Raw genomic sequence first — 20,523 nt, 5'->3', positions numbered from 1 at the left:
TCTCCAAATGACGTATCTGATAAAGAGTTACTATCCAAAACATACAAAGAACTTCTAAAACTCAATACTCAAAAGCCAAATAAACCAATTAAAAATGGGCAGAAGATGTGAACAGACATTCTGCCAAAGACAACATCCAGATGGCCAACAGACACACGACAAGATGCTCGGCATCACCCATCACAGGGAAATGCAAACCACAACCACACTGAGGTATCACCTCACACCTGTCAAAATGGCTAGTATCTAAATGACAAGAATGACAAGTGCTGACAAGGAAGTGGAGAAAGGGGAACCCTCTTGCACTGTGGGTGGGAGTGCGGACTGGTGCAGCCTCTGGGGAAAACAATGTAGAGGTTCCTCAAAAAATTAAAAACAGATTTCATACCATATGCTCCGGTAATCCACTAGTGGGTTATTTACCCCTCAGATACAAAAGCATTAATCCAAAGGGATACACACACCCTTATGTTTACTGCAGCCTTATGCACAACAGCCAAACAATGGAAGCAGCCTAAGTGTCCATGAATAGATGAATGGATAAAGATGGTGTGTGTGTGTGTGCGCGCGTGTGCGTGTATACACAGGGATATTACTCAGCCATAAAAAAGAATGAAATCTTGCCATTTGCAGTGATGTGGATGGAGCTAGAGAGTAGGATGCTAAGTGAAATAGGTCAGTTAGAGAAAGACAAGTATCATAGGATCTTACTCATATGTGGAATTTAAGAAACAAACAAGCAAAAGGGCGCCTGGGTGGCTCAGTCAGTTGAGCGTCCGACTTGGGCTCAGGTCATGTTCTCCTGGTTGGTGGGTTCGAGCCCTGTGTCGGGCTCTGTACTGACAGCTCAGAGCCTGGAGCCTGCTTCGAATTCTGTGTCTCCCTCTCTCTCTGTCCCTCCCCACTCGTGCTCTAAACAAACATTAAACAAATAATAATAATTAAAAAAAAACACCACCAAAAACCTCCCAAACCAAAAGAGATCCCCATCAACTATCCACACTAATGGAGGAACACAGGTATTATTACTTTCTTGTTAAGTCCGAATCTTCCCTTTGGAATACGTCTGTGCTCGCATCTGAACAGGAATAGTATTTTTGGTGTGAAAATTTGGGTGGTAGCTTTGTGGTGTGAAAATCAGTCACCGCACTAACATGGAACGTGATGGAATGTTCAGATGGAGTATGAGTGGCAGATGCAGTGAAGACTGAGCAGTGAGACTTAAAGCCTCTCCGTGTCCTGATTTCTTTCCGAAGGCAAGAACGCTACATTTATCACCTCCAAAATAAAGTTAGGTGGCAGAGAGAAGAATACACACCCCAAGACGGAGCGTGCACCTTACCTTCGTCCTCACAAGGAATGACTGGTCTTCGGTCTCAACGAGGTAGAACAGGAAGGGACTCTTGCAGGCCTCTTTCACCACGTTCTTCAGTTTGACGTGCAAGCTGGTGCACAGGTCTGTGATCATGTCCTCGTAGGAGGCTGCCCGCGGGAGAGAGGAGTACAGCTCTGGAGAGGCGGCTTCTCCAGGAGCCGCACTTGACTCTTTCTCTGGGAAAATGACCGGGTTGCTATTCATCATCACCTTGTTGAATTCGGCATATTCGTTGAGAATAAGCGAAATATCACTCCGGGATTCTTTCAAAGTCGTGTTGTATTTCAGTTTGTTGAGGTGGAATGAAACAGTGTGATTTCTTTCAGAGTTTGTAAGATGATTTCTACCGTGACCACACCTCTCCTTCCAGAAGCAGGAACTGTCCGAACCGCCGAGCATCTGGCCTCTCCTATGCAGACTCTGCTGTCTGGGGTCCGAGAGAACCACTGTTACCACGAGGGGACTTCTGCTCCGGGACGCAGGGCGCAGAGCCGGGGCCTCGGATAGTTTTGTCAGAGGGGGAGCTCCCGCAGCGACCTGGAGAGGGGGCTCCTTTGGAAAGACACTGGCAGAAGAGGCAGAACGCCGAGAATCTCCGTTCTTTACAATCTGTTTTAGCTTATGTGCAAAACGCAGATACTCCAGATCCAAAGTGTTCTGGGTGAGGTCATCTGCCACCTGCCAGGTATTTGTCCAGGAGCTGAGCAAACCACGTTTTGCCATGAAACCGGGGCACCTCTTCAGGCTGTGCAAAGTTCTCGTGGTCTCTTTGAGCTCTTTAGTTATGGTGAAATTAGCGTAAGTCCTGAGGATGCCACGGAGGTCTCGGATCTGGACGTAAGATGGCACACACCGGTCTTCCTTCTTGAGTCCACAGAGCCGGTGTCTGGGAGGAAGGCCTGTTTCCAACCCTGAGAACTGCTTGCAGTAGCCCCACTCTTCATTATCACTATTATTTGGGCTCAGGAAAGAGTCATAATCATCGTCTGGAGCATCTTCCTTCTTGGTTTGACTACATCGCACAGAGCAGGAACCCTCCACCACTGATTGGGGATTTCTACACCCACCACAAGAGTCTTGATCGGACTCTCCAGAAAGTGGCTCGTAATGGATGTCAGAATTCACACCGAGGTCCATGTCTCTGCTCAGGGTCCCCGAGTCTTCCTTGGCTCTAAGCCCCTCACCAGGACCCTTATTTGCCGTCTGCTCTTCAGAGACTCCACAGATAAGAGGGGTGTGAGACTGGGGAACAAAGGAAGCACAAGGCTCTCTACTGCTATTTTCACTGGTGACTGCCGTACCTTGGTAAGAATCAGCATGTAAATACGTGGGGGAAAGCCCAGCCTTCAACACATCTTTTGTTTCACACACTGACCCGTCTTGCAGCACATGGATTGTTTTTTGCTTATCTTCTGGAGATGTGATGTGCAACTGAGAATCAACACCTCCTAGATCTATGGCTTTTTCGTGGAACTTGGCCTCAGTGTCACTATTCTTAAGCAAACTGGCCATTCTGACTACGGCTATTTCCTGAGTTTGAAAGCCCGTCTCTGCGTTCATGGCTGTTGAACAATGGGGGGAGGCAGCAGCGCCATGCGAGCGAAAGGCAAGTCTGGGGAGCCCCGAGTGCCTGCGTGTCTGTGTGGCGTCAGCTCCGCCAACGGAGCCGGAGCTCAAGGACTTGGCTTGGACGTAAATGCCTTCATTTGTCTTCAAATCACTGCTAAAGAGATTCTTCTCGATGCTTTTAGGGCCAGTCTCCTGTTTCAGTGACACATTTGCTATAGCACTTGATGCAGCTGTAGAAACAAATGTGTCAGCCAAAGACTTATTTTCAATCATCTTTCTAGGGCTAAATGGAGACTCCCAGGTCTCCAAGACCAGATGATTTAAGTCTGAATTCCTGTTCTGTATGCTAAGTGGCTGCAGTGGAATTCCTGATGTTACCAATTTTTCTAGAGAAAGCTTGAAGTCATCTCCATATTGGGCAGCTGAGGTAGGCTGGCTCAAGCCCGTATCACAGGAAGGCACCTTTTCTGAGAAAGAGGAACCCTCGCCATGCTCCCTCGGGGCAACTTGCTCGGTTGCTCTACTAGGAAGGCTCAAACAGCCATCTTTTCTTCCTGGGTGAGGCAGCCCAGCAGAGAGCCACGTCTCGTGTACTCCAGGTACGCTGTCTCGTTCCCCTGGACAGGTAGGACTGACAAAAGAGCCTTCTTTCTCCGTGATGGCCGAATCTACTGACTCGACCTGGGAGAATCTGTCACTTTTCTCACAATGTGTATCAGCAAGTTTTAAACTACACAGAGACACAGCCTGACATAGTTGTGTTCCTTCGACTGGCACTTGGGGGTCAGGACTAGAAGCTGGTGACACTTCTTCAATTAAAGAACTGAAGGGAAAGTCTGAGGTGACATTAACCTCCTCTGCAATCTCAAGGGCACAGGATTCTTTAGAAAGTATTAAGGTGACTGTTTGTAAATTATCACCTTTTCTCTCGTTTTCTAATGATTTCTCTGACACCGCAGGATACGTGGATGTACAGTTAGCAGAATTCGCTTTTCTGTTTTCTATGAAAGTCACCTCTTCTGGCTTGATTATTTCGTCAGTCACGTGAGGAAGTTCTACATTTGATGCCGAGGCCTCCTGCTGCAGCTCCAGTCTGCCAGCCGGCACCTCTTCTCTGGGGCTGGTCGGTGGCGATATCGTGAGCGTGAGGTCTATGTCGGAATCCTCCTCTGAGAACTCCAGGCTGGCCTCCTCTCTATTCAGAGAGAGTCTGGTTGGTTGGGTAAATGCTGAATTCAAAGACTCAAAACTCCTATTTTCACTCTGGAGACCGCTCTTGTCATCGGTCAGTCCTGAGGAGCTATCGGCTGTATTACCCATTGATGGCATGTAGTCACGTGAATAACCTTTTTCCAAAGTGGCAGAGGCTGGTGCCAGGACCACCTCTTCAACCTGCGACGGCTCAACAACCTCTTCCGAAGATATGCCAAAGAGACTTGGAGTCTGCAGAAAAAGTTCTTGAGAGAGTTTCATTTCTTCTTTGGGTAACGAGAAATTAGAACTTTTAACTAACGATAATGCCTCCGCCACCACTGAATTATCAGATGGTGACGATGAGCCTGGAACAGGAATCTCTTTCTGTAGCAAACACACTTCTTCGGCAAGTGTCTCTCTACCGACAGAGGAAGCACACAGGTGCTTAGTGCCTTTTTGTCTGGACGTTGCTAGAGAGGGAACGTCCCTAAGGCCTTGTGTTTGTGCTTTTTCAAATGCAGACACGGGATGTCTAAGACTTGTAGCAGGTGGTACCTGTTTAATCGACTCCACAGTAAAGGCCGTAGGTTCGTGGGTTCTATTTACAACTTCTGTCTGTACTGGTACATAGTTATTTTTTTCAAAAGTGAAAGTAACTGGTTCCAGATTAATCATCACATACTCTGTATCATCCTTCCTCTCCAATGAAGGCTGGCGTTCTTGGTTTGCGGGGCTTCTATGCTGGACATGGCCCTGTAAGGTACCTGTTTTTGTCTGCACTGTTGCATGAAAAATATCAGCTTTGCTTTCCAGGGTGCTGTATGCAGACTTCTGACAAATCACTGACTGACTGCTGATCCCATCGTAAGTCTTGGTGAGTGCGGTTTGCGTGACAGTATCATCAGAAGTCACTCTTGTGCTATCAGGTGGCTCAAAGGCTTTATCTTCACCAGGAATAGGAGGCCCATTAGTTTGGGTACTTCCAATACCAGAAAGCACAAGATTAGAAGTCTCTAGGTTATCTGATGAATCTTCTTTGGCTTTTTCCCCAATTACCTAAAATGACAAAAACAAGCACAAAAAAACCCCAAGAATCAAATAGATGGTTTTACATTTGCATGTGGTGAAGAAGGAAATGATAGAGGATCAATTCCAGTTTGTTCTTTTGGATCTTCTACTCTTTCACAATAGCACAGGGTAGAGACCAAGCAAACCACTCTCTTCTTAGGTAGACTTACCACAGCCCCAAACAGGATTTTTTCTTTAAATATACACACCAATATATACACACCAACTGTAAAGCAGGGGCAGAGTAGCCAAGAAGATGTTGGAAAAAAAATCTCTGAATATATGCTATAGAAATTGTCAGGCATCATTAATTTTAATGCTCTTTCTACTTCTTAATAGTCTATTTCATGTTTCCAAAAAAAAAAAAAAATCCTAGAATTAGTAATGATGATAGCTGATTACAGATTACCACAACAAAAAATACTTTACTAGGTAGTAATCTAAGTCTTCCTAAGTTTATATTCTCATTCTAAGGTAGAGATTCTATTTTTGTTTTTTTTTTTTTTTTAGAAATTTTTAAAAAGTGTATTATTTACTTTGAGAGAGAGAGCACGCACGAGTGAGCAGGGGAGGGGCAGAGAGTGAGAGAATCCCAAGCAGTCTCTGTGCTGAAGCATGGAGCCTGAAGCATGGTTTGATCTCATGAGCCAGGAGATCATGACTTGAGCTGAAATCCAGAGTCAGACACTTGCGGATGGAACTAGAGGGTATAATGCTAAGTGAAATTAGTCAGAGAAAGACAAATATCGTACGATTTCACTCATATGTGGAATTTAAGATATAAAACAGATGAATAAAGGGAACGGAAGCAAAAATATAAAAACAAGGAGGGGGACAAAACATAAGAGACTCTTATATACAGAGAACAAACAGAATTGCTTGAAGGGTTGGGGGTCGAGGGATGGGCTAAGTGGGGAAGGGGCATTAAGGAAGACACTTGTGGGGATGAGCACGGGTGTTATACATAGGGGATGAATCACTGGAATCTACTCCTGAAATAATTATTGCACAGTATGCTAAGTAACTTGGATGTAAATTAAAAAATAAAAATAAATAAAACTAAAAAAGAGCCAGATGCTTCCTCTCTCTCTCTAAATAAATAAATAAACTTAGAAAGGGGGGTGGGCATCAGGGTGGCTCAGTCGGTTAAGCATTCAACTCTTGACTTGGGCTGAGGTCGTGATCTCATGGTTTTTTGAGTTCGAGCCCCATGTTGGGCTCTATGCTGACAGTGTGGAGCCTGCTTTGGATTATCTCCTCTCTCTGCCCCTCCCTGTTCTCAAAATAAATAAATATGCTTTAAAAAAAAAAAAAAAAAAGAGACGCTTAACCGACTGAGCCCCCCAGGCACACACTAAGTAGAGATTCTTAACTGGATTTTATCTATCTCTTCGAGAATCAGATGAAATTTATAAAACCCATCCTTAGAAAAAACCACACACACATGCATATGTATGTATGCATACGCACGTAAACACACACATGTACATACACACACGCACACAGAATGTGATAAGTATCTAGATGTCTAGCTTTGAATCAAGGCTTAACAATTTACTGTGTGACTTCAGGCAACTGGCACACTTCTCTGTGCCTTAGTTTCCTCGTCTATAAGATGGGGTGGAGTGGTCTTTATCTCACTGGGCTGCATGAAAACTGAGCTAATGTGAGCAAAAGGCTTAGACTGCCGCTACGGGGCCCACAGCCATTTCGATGATATGAGCATCTGGAGACACAGGCTGAGTCTCCCTGGAGGCGCAAATCCCAAGTAACCCCAGATACGGACACGCTGTCTACTCAGTGTTAAAACAGGCACTGTGGGTGCCCAAATGCATGCAAAATTATTCTGGAATAGACCGAGCCGAAAACTTAAAAGGGCATGTATTTTGTTAAGCCGTTTGCTTAGAAGTTTGCTGCAACTTGCTTACGGGCTCCAGTTAACACGTGACCATCCGGCCTTGTGGAGCGTCAGTGGCGAGCAGCGCAAAGAATCACAGCGTAGTTTCCGTATCTGCCACAATTACCAACAGGCCCACGGGGGCATGGCATCACGTTTACTGTGCCAGCATTTGTTTTCCAGAATCATCTTTAACAGACTTCATTTCAGTTCAAGGCTTATCAAAGATCTCTAACTCTTACCATTGCATCTGATCCTTCAAAACTATTCTAAGACAGATCAGATATTATTTACCTCTTTTAGAAGATGGGAGCGCATGCTCAGAGAAAACCAGTAATTTGCCCCAAACTCCGTAACTAGTAAGTGCCACAATTATGGCTGGCCCCCGACCCATGTGGCCCCCATGGTCTTCTTCCACTTCTGCTTCTTCAATCAGGATGGAGACGAGCTCCACCTGCAGACAATCTAGAGCGGTACTTATGGAAACTAAGTGCCTGGCTTATTAATCCTTTACGCAGACAATCCACTTTCCTAAAAGAAACCCACGGCACGTCTTGAATGTGATTTTACACATCGAGAGAAAAAAGAAATTTCTTCAAAAATGACGTCAGCACGTACTTACCTCATTATTACAAGAATAGATGAAATTCTGGCTCTCTGGGGTGTCTGGAAGACCCTCTCCTGCAAAAATCTCTTTCTGTTCGTTCTGCACCCAGAGCTCCAAGCCTCTCGTGGGTGGTGGTTTAATGAAGGGAAGCAAGGAGTCGGCGTCTGGGAAGGACACGTCGGCAGCAGGACCTCTGGGAGATTTGTTAGTCTCCAACAGAGGGTCCACAGGACACCTCTGCAAGCTGGAGGCCTCCTCAAGTTCGCTGAATTCCAACGATTCTAATGTGCTATTTATAGACACGTATTTTGCGGGGTTGCTGTGCTCCACCACTTTTCGGGATGACCGCATCACCTTGTTGTGACTGCTGTAAAACAGAGCCACCCACATATGAAGTAAAAGCTTCACTTCTTCCACATTATCAGGTAAGTCAGTGTTCCAGGGCCTGAGATTTTAAAGAAAAAACATGTAAAGAGTCATTGAAAATGGTGATTTTAGTGGACTGTCTTATCATAAGTGCCTTCATTTGCATCTTAGTTTTAAATTTGTTCATTTTTATTTTCAAATACATGGATATGAAACAATAATATAAAAATGAAGTTGACTTAACAAGTGGTTATGACGGATCTAATCCACTCATTTTACAGAGGCAGAAAAGGGAACTGAAAATCGGAGATTTGAAAAGTGACTTCTTCAGATCACCAAACCCTTAAGCAGAACCATGATTGGAACAGAAGTCTCCAGACTCCCAGTCTAGAATTTCTCTTTTATACCACTCCAACTCCCTTTGGACACAATATACCTGTTATGTGAAGAATGGCTCCAGCAACTACCCCAATCCTCGTCTTGCTTTTGCTAAGTCTGGCCAACTCATTTCTATTTTTGTATTTCTCTTCTAATAGTTGGGAAAGTCTGGAGGTTAAAATATCTCTGTGGGCAAGTCAGTAGAACAACACTATTTTCAGATTATAGTTCCAGAAAATCTCCTGAAACCAAATGGGGAGAAAACACTTCTGGCCACTTGCCCGGCAGGATGATAGCAGAGAGCATCGGAGGGGCTACAGAGCTGGGCCTCTGTTACACAGGATTAGAGCTAAGAAACACCCCTCGTGAGTAGATGGGAACGTTAAGTATATGCTCCTAGGAATGTGAGCGTGTAACCGAAGGAAGGAAAGAAGTCTGATACAGGTTAGCTGCTTCCATGTGAAATATTCCATTCACAGGAAGCTGAATGTCATTTCATGTAGCTAATGGTCCCTGCTACTAGCAACGAGTACCACTTATTAGTACGGGTCAGTCACTGTGCAAAACCTTAATGTATGTAACAACCTGCTGGTAGCCATTGCTGACATTAAATACTTAAAAGCACTGCCCACGACTGCTGACGCTCCCCTGGCACCACCTGGAAATTCGCCAGAAATGCAGACTCTCGGGCCCCATCCCAAACAGACCAGAGTCAGAATCTGCACTCCTGAGACCCCTAGAAGCACTGTCCCAAAGAACAGGAACCCCCGGGTCCCAGAAGCTAGTTAGTAAGTTGGTAACTCAGGAGATTAAAACCCGGGTTCATCTACGCTCCAAAGCCCATGCTTTCAGCTGCTCTGCTGTTACTGCCTTGATGCTTTGACCTCTTAGATTTACAGAACAACCCCATGTAAGACTGCTCACTCAGACCACCGGACCAACCTAAGAAGTTAGAAGTAATTCTTGAAACATTTCTTCTGGAATTCAGTCTCTAAGGCATTATTTCTGTATTTCACGATTTTACATTAAGATCTCATTGACATATTGTAAATTCAAAGGCCACAAAGACTTATGTGGGAGCATCTCAAAATGGAAAGCTGTTCACAGGGCTAAAGTCAGCTTGCTAAAGGGCTCCATGTGACCACCGACAGTGGCAAAACCAGCCTCATTTTCTTAATTGGTAGTAAACACAACTGCCTGATATTATTCCTAAGTTACTGGAGTTACACACAGTACCCTTCTTTCCCTCTCCCCAGATTCTGGCACAGGTATCCCTTCCCTCGATGTTGATCTCCACACCAGAGTTACGTCCATTTTCATCACGTGTCACTCCCACTTACCCATGCAGCGCTCTTACTACGGTTTTCTCCAGCGGGTGGTTGGTGTACTTGCTGTCTAAGCCGAATACGTACTCTGTCTCACATTGGAACGTGACCTTGACGGAGCCGTCACAGCTGAGCACAGTGTGAGAGTACTGGAAGTCTCTCGGGTCGGAGGACACCACTTGGCTCCTGCACTTGGGTGGCGGGTCCTCAGACAGCTTCCGCAGGGGGGAGGTGCTCTGCTGATGTCGGAAGGGCATGACTTTCCCCACGGGGGTCCCTGCCTCGGGGCCTTTGGTGCCATTCTTGGTGAAGGCCGGGCCTGGGATTCCTCTCTGTTGCAGATGCTTCTTTGAATTTTCTGCAAGCAGCAGGGCATAGGAATGTTCCACGGCAACGAAAGTGCTTTGGCTTGCCTCGGAAGTTTCTAGTGTTTCCTCGGGAAGTGCTGGCGAGGCTTCCACAGGGGCCTTGCTGCCAGGAACCGAGCTCTCTTCCTCCTGGCTGACAGTGGAGTCTGACGGTGGAGGGCTCTTCCTCCCAGTGGAGGGTTTCGGGAACAGTCCACCTTTCTGATTTTTAACTCCTCTGTGATATTCATGGTCAGACGTACCGTGCAGAGAATGTTCTTTAGAAAGCAAAACATCATCTTGTGGCAGTTCAGAGGAGCAGGGAAAGTTTCTGGGCTCAGATGGCGGCGTGGCGGAAGTAGCAGCACTTAACGCTAGGTCAGCTAACATATTTAGGGCCTGGGAGTCACAGTTGACAATGGAGTTTTCAGGTAGATCTTTCTGAGCCACTGAGATGCTTTCCGCCCGAGCTGCATTTATGTCAACATCCTCTTGACCAACTGATGAGATTTCTGATTGAAGCTGTGAACCAGTTTCTCCTTTTGCTTCAGTATAAAAGAAAAAGACATACAACATTTGATTTCTATGTATTTTAATTCTCTGCTCTATCATTACCGCTTAGTGAAAATCAATGATTAAGTCAACATATTCAAGAAAAACCTCTGGATAGGTTACATAGATTATATATTAAAATTTCACTATCAGACAGGTTCCTTCCAACTATCAGTTCTATTATAACATATTTACCACAAGAACAAGTCTTAAGGAATGTGCATACTGATTTAAAAAGAAATCACCTTTCAGAAATGTATGTGCCAATCTACACACAAGGCATACTACTTAGCTGAGAAAACATGCAAAGAGGAAAAAGAACAAGAATAAACAAGAGAACAAGAGTCCTGCCCTCAGAGAGCTTACAATCTAGTGACTTTCTAAATTTGAAGTGTATATTATAGCATTTTAACATACTTTTAGGAATCATTTCCCTTAACAAGTGCTTTATTAGAGAAATCACTTAAATTCAAACTAGAGATGACTTTGTTTTTTTAAAAATTTTTGAATGTTTATTTATTTTTGAGAGACAGAGAGAGACAGAGCATGAGCAGGGGAGGGGCAGAGAGAGGGAGACACAGAATCCGAAGCAGGCTCCAGGCTCCGAGAAGTCAGCAGAGCCCGATACAGGGCTTGAACACATGGACCGCGAGATCATGACCTGAGCCGAAGTCAGATGCTTAACCGACTAAGTCACACAGGCGCCCCTTGAGATGACTTTTTTTTTAAAAAGTGCTTATTTATTGATTTTGAGAGAGAGAGAAAGAGGGAGCGGGGGAGACAGAGCGTGCGAGCGGGGTAGAGGCAGAGAGAGAGAATCCCAAGGAAGCCCGGTGCTATCAGGGCAGAGCCTGACGCAGGGCTCAGTCAAATGAACTGTGAGATCATGACCTGAGCCAAAACCAAGAGTCGGACACTTAACCGACTGAGCCACCAGATGCCCCAAACTGGAGATGACTTTTAATCATATTGATGTTTAATTATAATAAGTAATGATATAAATAAAAAATCAGAAAAGTCATGAGTATTCACTCAAAATCACCAATTTTATCACCTTTTAAAACTTTAATTTCTACACTGAAAACATTCCCTCTGTCTGCATGTTTGCCTGATAATTCTTTCTGTAGATAATCACATCTAGCCATTTGCCTTTAACCAGAAAACTGACCTTCTCCAGTGGTTTATGTGTATTCACAGGGTATTAATTCAGCTTCCTTAAATGCGGTTGTCATGAAGGACAAAGTTCACGACAACAGTAGGGAACGATTCCCTGCGGCAGGTGCATGGATAGGAAAACCATGCGTTTTTCTTTATAACAGCAGCAGGTCTGAAACGGATTACTGACCTGCCTGCAAAGGCCAATGGCTAATCCATTTTTTTAGTATATGTGCTGCCGAAGCAAGCACACTAATCCATTTTTTTAAAATGTTTTATTTATTTTTGAGAAAGTGGAAGGAGGGGACGGGCAGAGAAAGGGGAACAGAGGATATGAAGTGAGCTCTGTGCTGACAGCAGCGAGCCTGATGTGGGGCTTGAACTCATGAACTGTAAGATTATGACCGGAGCCAAAGTCGGATGCTCGACCGACTGAGCCACCCAGGTGCCCCATGACTAATCCATTTAAAAAAAAGAAAACTCTGGCCTGTGAGGTCATCAAACAGAATGAGAAGGGTTTGTGCATATGGTGGGAAGGATAAAAGTAACAACCACTGTCCATTTTTTAGGTAAAATAGCAAAACCCAAGGGATTCAGTAGAAGAAAATGACCCAAGGCAGAGAATCATCTCATTCGCCCCATGGATATACTAGAAACATGAAATCCATTTTGTGACCTGATATGTTTATTCGTACTAATTTCATCCTATCTTTGCTGGTATTATAGGATATCACTTATGAGTAAGGCCTAATATAAAAAACACTGCACCGAAAGAAAAAGGATCCAGTTTAACAAATATGTGTAGTCTCTGGTAAATCACTTAATTACTGACTTTGTTAGAGGTTCTCTATCAATTAAAAATAAACTACCGATCATGTCTTTTAAGAAATACAAGTAAGACAACACCAAATAAAGTATATAAAAAATAAAGAGCTCAATAAATAAAAACTGTATTAAAAACTTATAAAAGGACACAAAGGCATTAGTTTCAGTAACAAAAATGAGCCTTCTTAAATTCTGATGCTTTAAGCAAAAGAAATGAAACTGATTAGTATAGGTGGTTAAGAAATACAAGAAAAACTAAGAGATTATTTAAAAGGTGGGAATCTTAAAATTTTACCTTGGAATGTGGCTGTACAATAAACACAGACATTTGCAATGCAAATCAGCCTTTTTCTGAATACATGTTTTAAAAACTTTTCATTTCCTGGGCTCCCTTTTGTGCTAATACCCAGCTGCATTCCTCCCATTAGTCAACTAGTCTACAAATACCTGAGAGCCAGTTCGGTACAAATAATCCGAATGACACAGCTAAGCATACAAGGCATTTATACATGTGTCTACGCTCATAATGTTTACAAATTCATTGGAAAGACAAGACCAAGACACGTCAGATGATTAGAAAAAAGGATGAATTTGATTCCGCAGTGTTCTCAAAAACTCAAAAGGAAAGGAAAGGAAACAGAGCTCGCTTAAGATCAGAGCGGCAGGAAAGGTCTCACAGTGGAGGCAGGACCTGGCTGAGGTCTGGACTGGGACAGGGGAACGGCACACGAGCAGACGTCGGTGTGACTTGGGGGGAGCCTGGGGTACCTGGTGGGGCAGGGACACGACAAGAAACAGCAGGAGGGAAGCATAGAAGGGTGGGACACGGTCTTGCTATCAATGCCCAGGAGACAAGAAGAGCTTACGTGTGGCGTGTATGGGTGTCACAATGGCAACACTGGTGTTAGAATGATACGAAGAGCTTTTAAAGATCCTTTCCTCATTTAAAAGAAACCCCAAACCAAAACAACTCTTCAGTCATAAAATAACAGTATTACAGAAGTTAGGAAAAAACAAACTTATTCATAATCGATTCACCTCAAAAAAACCGTATTTTCTGAAGTCCCACTGACTCTGAGGTTTTTTAAAAATCTAAAACTAGATGAGGGAGAATGCAGAATCAGGAAGGGTGACAGAGAACTGCCAGGAAAAAGGCATGAGGAATCAAGTCTGTGTTAAAACAAGAGCACGACACACATGCTCCGGAACAGGACTCGGTACGGAGCGTGAAGGAACATCAGACTTTGCAGGGGGAAGCCGCACGCCACACGCCACACGCAGAGATGGGAAAGCGGAGCAGGGGCGCGGGCGTGACGGGTGTTTGGTTCCAGAGGGAAGGCCTCCGAGGCCGATGGGGCCTTCTGGTAAGGAGGCCGCTTCCAGCAGCTGCAGATGTGGAACCAGCGCGGCTGGCCATGGGTTCACGGAAACTAAACTTCATCGTTCACTTAAAACTAGAAAAGTAAAACTGCTTTTAAAATTAACTTAATGCCTTTTAACACCAAAACCAGGTTTCTGGATTCCCGAGTATCTTGAACGATCTCTTTAGAATTCCCTTTGGACAAATAAACTTACAGGCTTCTACTTTTTGTAAGTGATTGCGGCCCAGAAAAATACAGCCACAGACTATGTGCCTGTGCATTTAGTTATTAAAAAGCTCCTTTCCACGTACACTCTTGCAGACGGTCACGCTGAGGCTTTGTGCAAACTAACAGGGAGGCTCTATTGTGTGAAGGCAAGAATCTGCACCTCGCGGATGTGTTTACGACAGGAACCCAACCTACTTAGTCCTGTCGGTGTGGGAGCGAAGGGGGACAGCAGGAACGGTTGGTAAACCTCAACCGTTCTTAGATTATTCCAATACACTCTCTTGCAATCTCAGTTAGTCTGTATTGCGGTGTTTAAATTCACAGGAAGAGTATTTCTTACCAGGTTGTGGCTGCTTTTTGAGTCTGGGATTCTGATTGCCTCTTACTATATTTACCCTCTGTTTTTGTGGAGATTTCTTCACGGGTGGCTTAGCCCTTGGAACAGTTTTGACTGGAGAGTTCTCTTGTTTCCTTGCCCTTTTAGCACTCGTTGCCACTGGAACATCTTTAGAAATGGGAGCTTCTTGGTTTTTCCTATCCAATTTGGTTGTCTGTACAAACTGTGCAGTCAGCACTTCAGCACCTTATGTAGAAAACACACCGTGTTTTAAGGGGTAGGGGGCTCAGATACTTATCAGCAATAGCTTTTTCTTTGCTTTGGTTTTCGGAGAGGTAACTTTAGCAATAGGGAAGAAAATACAAACTTCAGGGTATTCTAATAAAGATTTTCTTTTAAACAAAGCAGAAGTCCAAAGCTCTCATATACAATGTAAAAATACGAACTTTCTAAGCGTCAGACGATAGCCCTGTCAGGTGAAGAAGAAAACTGCTAGAGTCCTAACTTTATAAAAACACGGCATGACTTTAAAAGAAAAAAAAAACCTCCATAATCTTTCCTGACTGCTGTGGCAGGTAAGGCTGAAGACGGTGGTTCACAGCCATGGGGAATGGAGAATTTGTGGGAAAGCAACAGAGCCACCGCGAGGCGAGGTAGGTGAAACCGTAACCAGACTGCAGAGAAGAGACTAGACACACAGAGCCACCTTACAGATTTCACTGGACTGCTCCCAAATATCCACGTCTTAACATCACCGGAAAAATCGTCTTTTCAGAAAAGACAGAGGAAGGTCCACTGAAGAAGCCTTCGCCTGATTTAATCTCCTACAAGTCTCTGACACTTGCTCCTCTCTCTTACAAAATGCTCAGCTTTGCTTCGCACACGGAAGGGAACAGCTACCAGTGGAGGCAAGTAAGGAGAAAACCTAAGGACCACTTGCTAACACAACAGAAAGTGTTTCAACCTTTGAAGAGTTAAACAAAAAAAAAAGTTAATAAATGTTCCCTTTGAAAATGTCCCTTCCCACTGACTTTTCATACTTTCAGTTGTCAAACCAAAAAACTAGGCCCAAAAATACCAATAAAAATATCACGCGTTGTGTGTTGGCAGATATTTTAAAACTACATTATACAGAAAACACTACAGTTGATCCTTGAACGTTGGTTTGAATGGATTTTTTTCCAATAAATGTAAGTACACTACAGTGAATGTATTCTCTTCCTTATGACTTTAATAACTTTTTTCTAGCTTACATGATTGTAAAAATATAGGGTATGATACATACAATGTACAAAGTACATGTCAATCAATGATTTGTGTTATCAGTAAGGCTTCTGGTCAATGGGAGGCTATCAGTAGTTAAGTCTGGGGAATCAAAAGTTAGAGATTTTCTATTGCAGGGGGTGGGAGGTCAGTGCCCCTGATGCCTACATCGTTCGAAGGTCAACTGTATTTCTAATTGAGAACAGGAAACACAACACTGGTTTAAGAAATCATGATCGCTGTTAGTAAAATGTAGAAAAGAGACCAGTTTCATTTCATTCTCTTGGAGGTTAGAGAAAGGAGTGGCTTTTAAAAAAAACTTTCACATCTCTTGGTGTACGACGTCTCCCTGGGTCTAATGCTGTTCCTCCCTCCTAAACTATTGCAAGTAACAGAGCAACATACGGTTTTGTTTTTCTTTGAAGAATACTTTTCATTCTACTCTAGTTATTTTCTAAAATTTTTAGCACAAAGAAAGGCAAAATATAACTGAAGCAGGAAAACAGACTAAATTCAGACAAGAATAAGAGAGGACCAAGACCTGGGGGAGGTTCCGAGGACCTGCACAGGCAGGGAGACCCCGCACAACCCGGGTCCTGGGAGGGAAACAAACACGAAGCAAGGTGACCCTACAGGGGACTGCCCTGCTTCTCTGCCTCACTCAGTGCCACGTTTCTCAAACCTGTATGCACCACCCACTGGTGGGCTGTAAAATAAATTTAATGGGCTGCAATCAGGATCCTTTCTTAAAGGAAACAGAACAGAAAGAGTCAGATCGCATCACGCAGAGGCAGCGTAAATGTTTTTTGAAATTTGTTTCAGTCATGCATGAATTTGTGCGCGCCAGACTGTAATATAAAACATACTTCTTATAGTGGAGGAAAGTAAAAACATTTGAGAAACAGTGAATGTTGAATTGTAGATAATTTATTTAATACCTTGAAGTAAACTGGTTCATATATAGCAGAAACTCAACACGGCTGGCCTGGAATGTACTTGGGAGGAGCGGTGCAGCCGAATTTCGCTGTTTCCCACTGCGCTACTTCCCATCAGCCTCTGAATGTACATGTGAGCACACGCACCCCATCTCCCCAACTATACTAAGCCACAAATAACTATCTAGAATCCTGATGATCTGCAGATCCTTGATGTTTTCCTCTTTAAGCACCACAATTTCTAAACTCAAAACGCTACAGATGGGCTTAGCAAACGTTTTCTGAGACAGGCTGGCAGGACGTATTTCCAGCTTTGAAGGCCATACGGTCTAAGGCACAGCTGCCCACCTCTGCCGGGCACCGTGTGAAGTAGCCAGAGATGACAGGTAAACACCTGAGGGGTCCTCAGGTTTCCTAATGGGTCCCAGGGCATATGGTTGCCTACTTCTAAGCAAAATCCACTACATGTAATCTAGGATGACCCCGAGCCAAAATCACGTTGTCTGCTGTACTAGGCTCGGTAAAGTGCATTTGACTATACACTAACTGGCCTGAGACTCTGGTTCGATTTTCGGGGTCAACAAAGCCATTTGTAGAACTGTTCCAATATATGTGTCTCCAGGCCACTGGCCATTGTTTCAATAGGTTTACGTAGGATCCAGGTGACTATTTTTCAAACTCTGATACACACAAAGGAAGGGAAATTCTGGGCCAGACTGCTTCAGGTTCGGAAAATCCAGGCATTTCATTCTCTCTTTCTACACGTTCAGACTCTCAGCTACCACTTTTTGCTGCTACTGTGAGCCTGAGTTTAGAAGATCCTCTTCTTCCACCCTTAATTGTCCGAGGACAGCTCAGAAACTAAATAATCATTGCCCAGAATGGTATGTGTGTAAGCGACTGAGTGACGGTTGAGCCATTTTACAAATGAAATGTAGTCTTTGGTGGGTGGGCTTTTGAAATGCCTTAGTTTTCCCCATTTCTTGATTTTCACCTGTTATCTAGATCAGTGCTTCTCAAACTTCAGCCCGTAGACAGTCACCCAGAGGGAAATGTTGGCATCTCTAACACACTTCTGCAACCGCCCAGCTCAGTGCACAACGATCAGACAGGAACAGTGTCAGAGAACCACAGTTACTTTTAACTGCGCAGTTAGTAATCCACAGAAATCGTGCTTACCTCTTTTTCTTTTCTGAGGAAACGGTCCTTTAACTAATTTGAGCGTCGTGGGACAGTCGGAACCCTTGCCCGCACTGGCAGCCCTCTTGGGGAAGGGACGGCACAAGTTCACCCGTTTACTCTGCACGGCGGGCGGCACGCTTGCCTTCCTCTTGGGCTGGACTCTCCGACCTAAGGCTGGGTTTAGCGAGATCACAGCTCCCTGCCTTGCTTTCGACATGTCTTCGGGATTCTTTTCGGTTTCAGTTTCTTTTCTTACTTCTGCCTCTGACTCCAAAAATTCAGGATCTGGAGTCATAACTAAAGAAAATCCCGCATCGCAAATCCCATCTGAGATACAAGGGGACTGAGGACGCTCTGCTAATAAATCTAACGCGGTAGACACTTCCAAAATGTACCCAGTAGGATCTGAAAAATAAGACTTCAGCTGAGTGAATGACTGTAAAGGGCACTTTTCTGCTGGAGGAGCCAAGTCAAAGCCATTGGACAGCTGGCCGAAGAACGCAGTCTCTTTAATTCCATCCTGAGAAGCAGCAGTCAATGAGGGACTTTTGTCCACCTTGTACAGTTCTTGGAAACTACGCTTTACTAACGTGTTTGGACAGATTCCCTCTTCAGTAAATGATTTCTTTGCTTCCAGAAGGGCACAATTAAGGGCAGGTAAAACAGGTGTTACCTTTGATGAGATGTCATCTTCAACTTTCAATTCTTTCAGCCCTAAAACATATATACATACATTAAAACCTGAAGTTCTTTTTTTTTACAAAAACATGCAGGAAGAAAATGCTTTAGATTATAAAATTATGGGATGGTTAAATATGAAAGTGCTTCAAATAGTAATCTAACTCACAATTAATAGAGCACCTCTGGGTACATTTAATGAATAGATCTCTCTCCATATATATGGAAACACACACACACACACACACACACACACACACACACACACACACACCAAAAAAAAATCATTCAAATGCAATCACTAGAAGAAGGCAGACCCGCCTCCAGCTCCACTCCATCTGACTAGGACCCCAGCGTGTGCTCAAGTGCCATCATGGATTTGCTTTCCACACTTTTTAAAAAAAAATGTTTATTTTGAAAGAGAGAGACACATAGCATGAGCACAGGGGGGTGGGGTAGGGGGGGGGAGAAAGAGAGAGAGAGAGAAAGAGAGAGAGAGAGAAAGACAGAATGAATCCCAAGCAGGCTCTATGCTGTCAGAGCAAGAGCCCGATGTGGGGCTTGATCCCATGAACTACGAGATCATGACCTGAGATGAAATCAAGAGTCAGAAGCTTAACCCACTGAGACACCCAGGCACCCCTGCGTTTACTTTTTAATGCTCATTTCCTGCTTTCAAAATAGGTCTTCTTTTATCTGCATCTTATTTAATTCATTCAAATTCTTTTAAGTTACAATGCAAACCAACTGACCTGCAGAAAGGAAGTAACCCCCCAAATCTCATGGTTAACTACTGGTGTTGATTTCTCCCCCTTCTTAGTCAAATGACATAAACTTTTTAAAAAAATTAAATAACTAAACCAACTACTCTTGTGTTCCACTCCCTCTTTGACTGAAATGCTAATTTTTCGGCAAGTCAGCCATCTATAGGAAAACAGTACTAGGGAGAAAAAGGGAAAAGGTCAGGTCACTAAGATATGGGAAATAAAGTCCTAGAAAAGTTAGAGTTACATCCTTAAGAGTAACTCTTAAATAAAACCCCACAGATAATAAAAGCCTCTAGTGCTACTAAACTGAAGTACAAATCATACCACTCTTTTTAAAGAAAAAGTAACTGCAGAATTAAGAAAAGCCACATTAGTCCTAGATGAATACATTTGCCCTTGAGCAAGTATTAGGAAATGGAAAAAGAATAGCAAATATGGATAAATAGGAAAATGTGGGTAGACATTAAAATAAAAATTCCCTTCAAGTGGTTCATCATATAAAAAGTAACAAGTGAAGGAAAAATATTAAAAAGTTGTGATATAGCACTAATATAGTTCACAACCATGTAGTATTTTTCTAGACAACTTCATTATTTCAAGAATGTAGAAAGGCAGAAACAGAAGGATTTGTAATAAACTATCATAAAATCTATGACGAGGAACTTTTAAAGTCTGCTAAGCAAAGTACCAATTTAAAACAATCAGAGTTCTAGGGGCGCCTGGGTGGCGCAGTCGGTTAGGCGTCCGACTTCAGCTCAGGTCACGATCTCGCGGTCCGTGAGTTCGAGCCCCGCGTCGGGCTCTGGGCTGATGGCTCAGAGCCTGGAGCCAGCCTGCTTCCGATTCTGTGTTTCCCTCTCTCTCTGCCCCTCCCCCGTTCATGCTCTGTCTCTATCTCAAAAATAAATAAACGTTAAAAAATATAATAATAAAATAAAAATAAAACAATCAGAGTTCTGAGCTTCCGGATGTGCCTAAGTAGAAAATGTCTCAATGACCCAGCGGAGGATCTGAACGTGGTCACGTATCCTCACTGTTTCCTCACATATGGGCCCTGTGCTGCTCAACTGTGAATGGCACACGCACCAGTGTTTCTCTGTTAAAGCTGAAGTAT

The 20,523-nt window shown here is 43.8% G+C and overlaps 1 protein-coding gene across 5 annotated transcripts in view; it reads right to left on the bottom strand.

Annotated features, from left to right (window-relative positions):
- TASOR2 (transcription activation suppressor family member 2) overlaps window positions 1-20,523 on the bottom strand; it is an 80,646-nt gene that overhangs the window by 10,813 nt on the left and 49,310 nt on the right. For 4 of the 5 annotated variants that reach the window (XM_049624550.1, XM_049624549.1, XM_049624552.1 and 1 more), the window contains 5 exons: window positions 17,962-18,678; window positions 14,588-14,830; window positions 9,795-10,671; window positions 7,726-8,155; window positions 1,343-5,194 (listed from right to left, as the gene is read on the bottom strand). In XM_049624550.1, the coding sequence (XP_049480507.1) occupies window positions 1,343-5,194; window positions 7,726-8,155; window positions 9,795-10,671; window positions 14,588-14,830; window positions 17,962-18,678 (6,119 nt within the window). The remainder of the gene's footprint in view (window positions 1-1,342; window positions 5,195-7,725; window positions 8,156-9,794; window positions 10,672-14,587; window positions 14,831-17,961; window positions 18,679-20,523) is intronic. The other variant, XM_049624553.1, reaches the window with a different exon arrangement.

This window comes from Panthera uncia, chromosome B4 (genome assembly GCF_023721935.1).
Source record: "Panthera uncia isolate 11264 chromosome B4, Puncia_PCG_1.0, whole genome shotgun sequence".
NCBI lineage: Eukaryota > Metazoa > Chordata > Mammalia > Carnivora > Felidae > Panthera > Panthera uncia.
The sequence above is the reverse complement of the archived record's forward strand: the minus strand, read 5'-3'. Positions and strand labels throughout refer to the sequence as shown.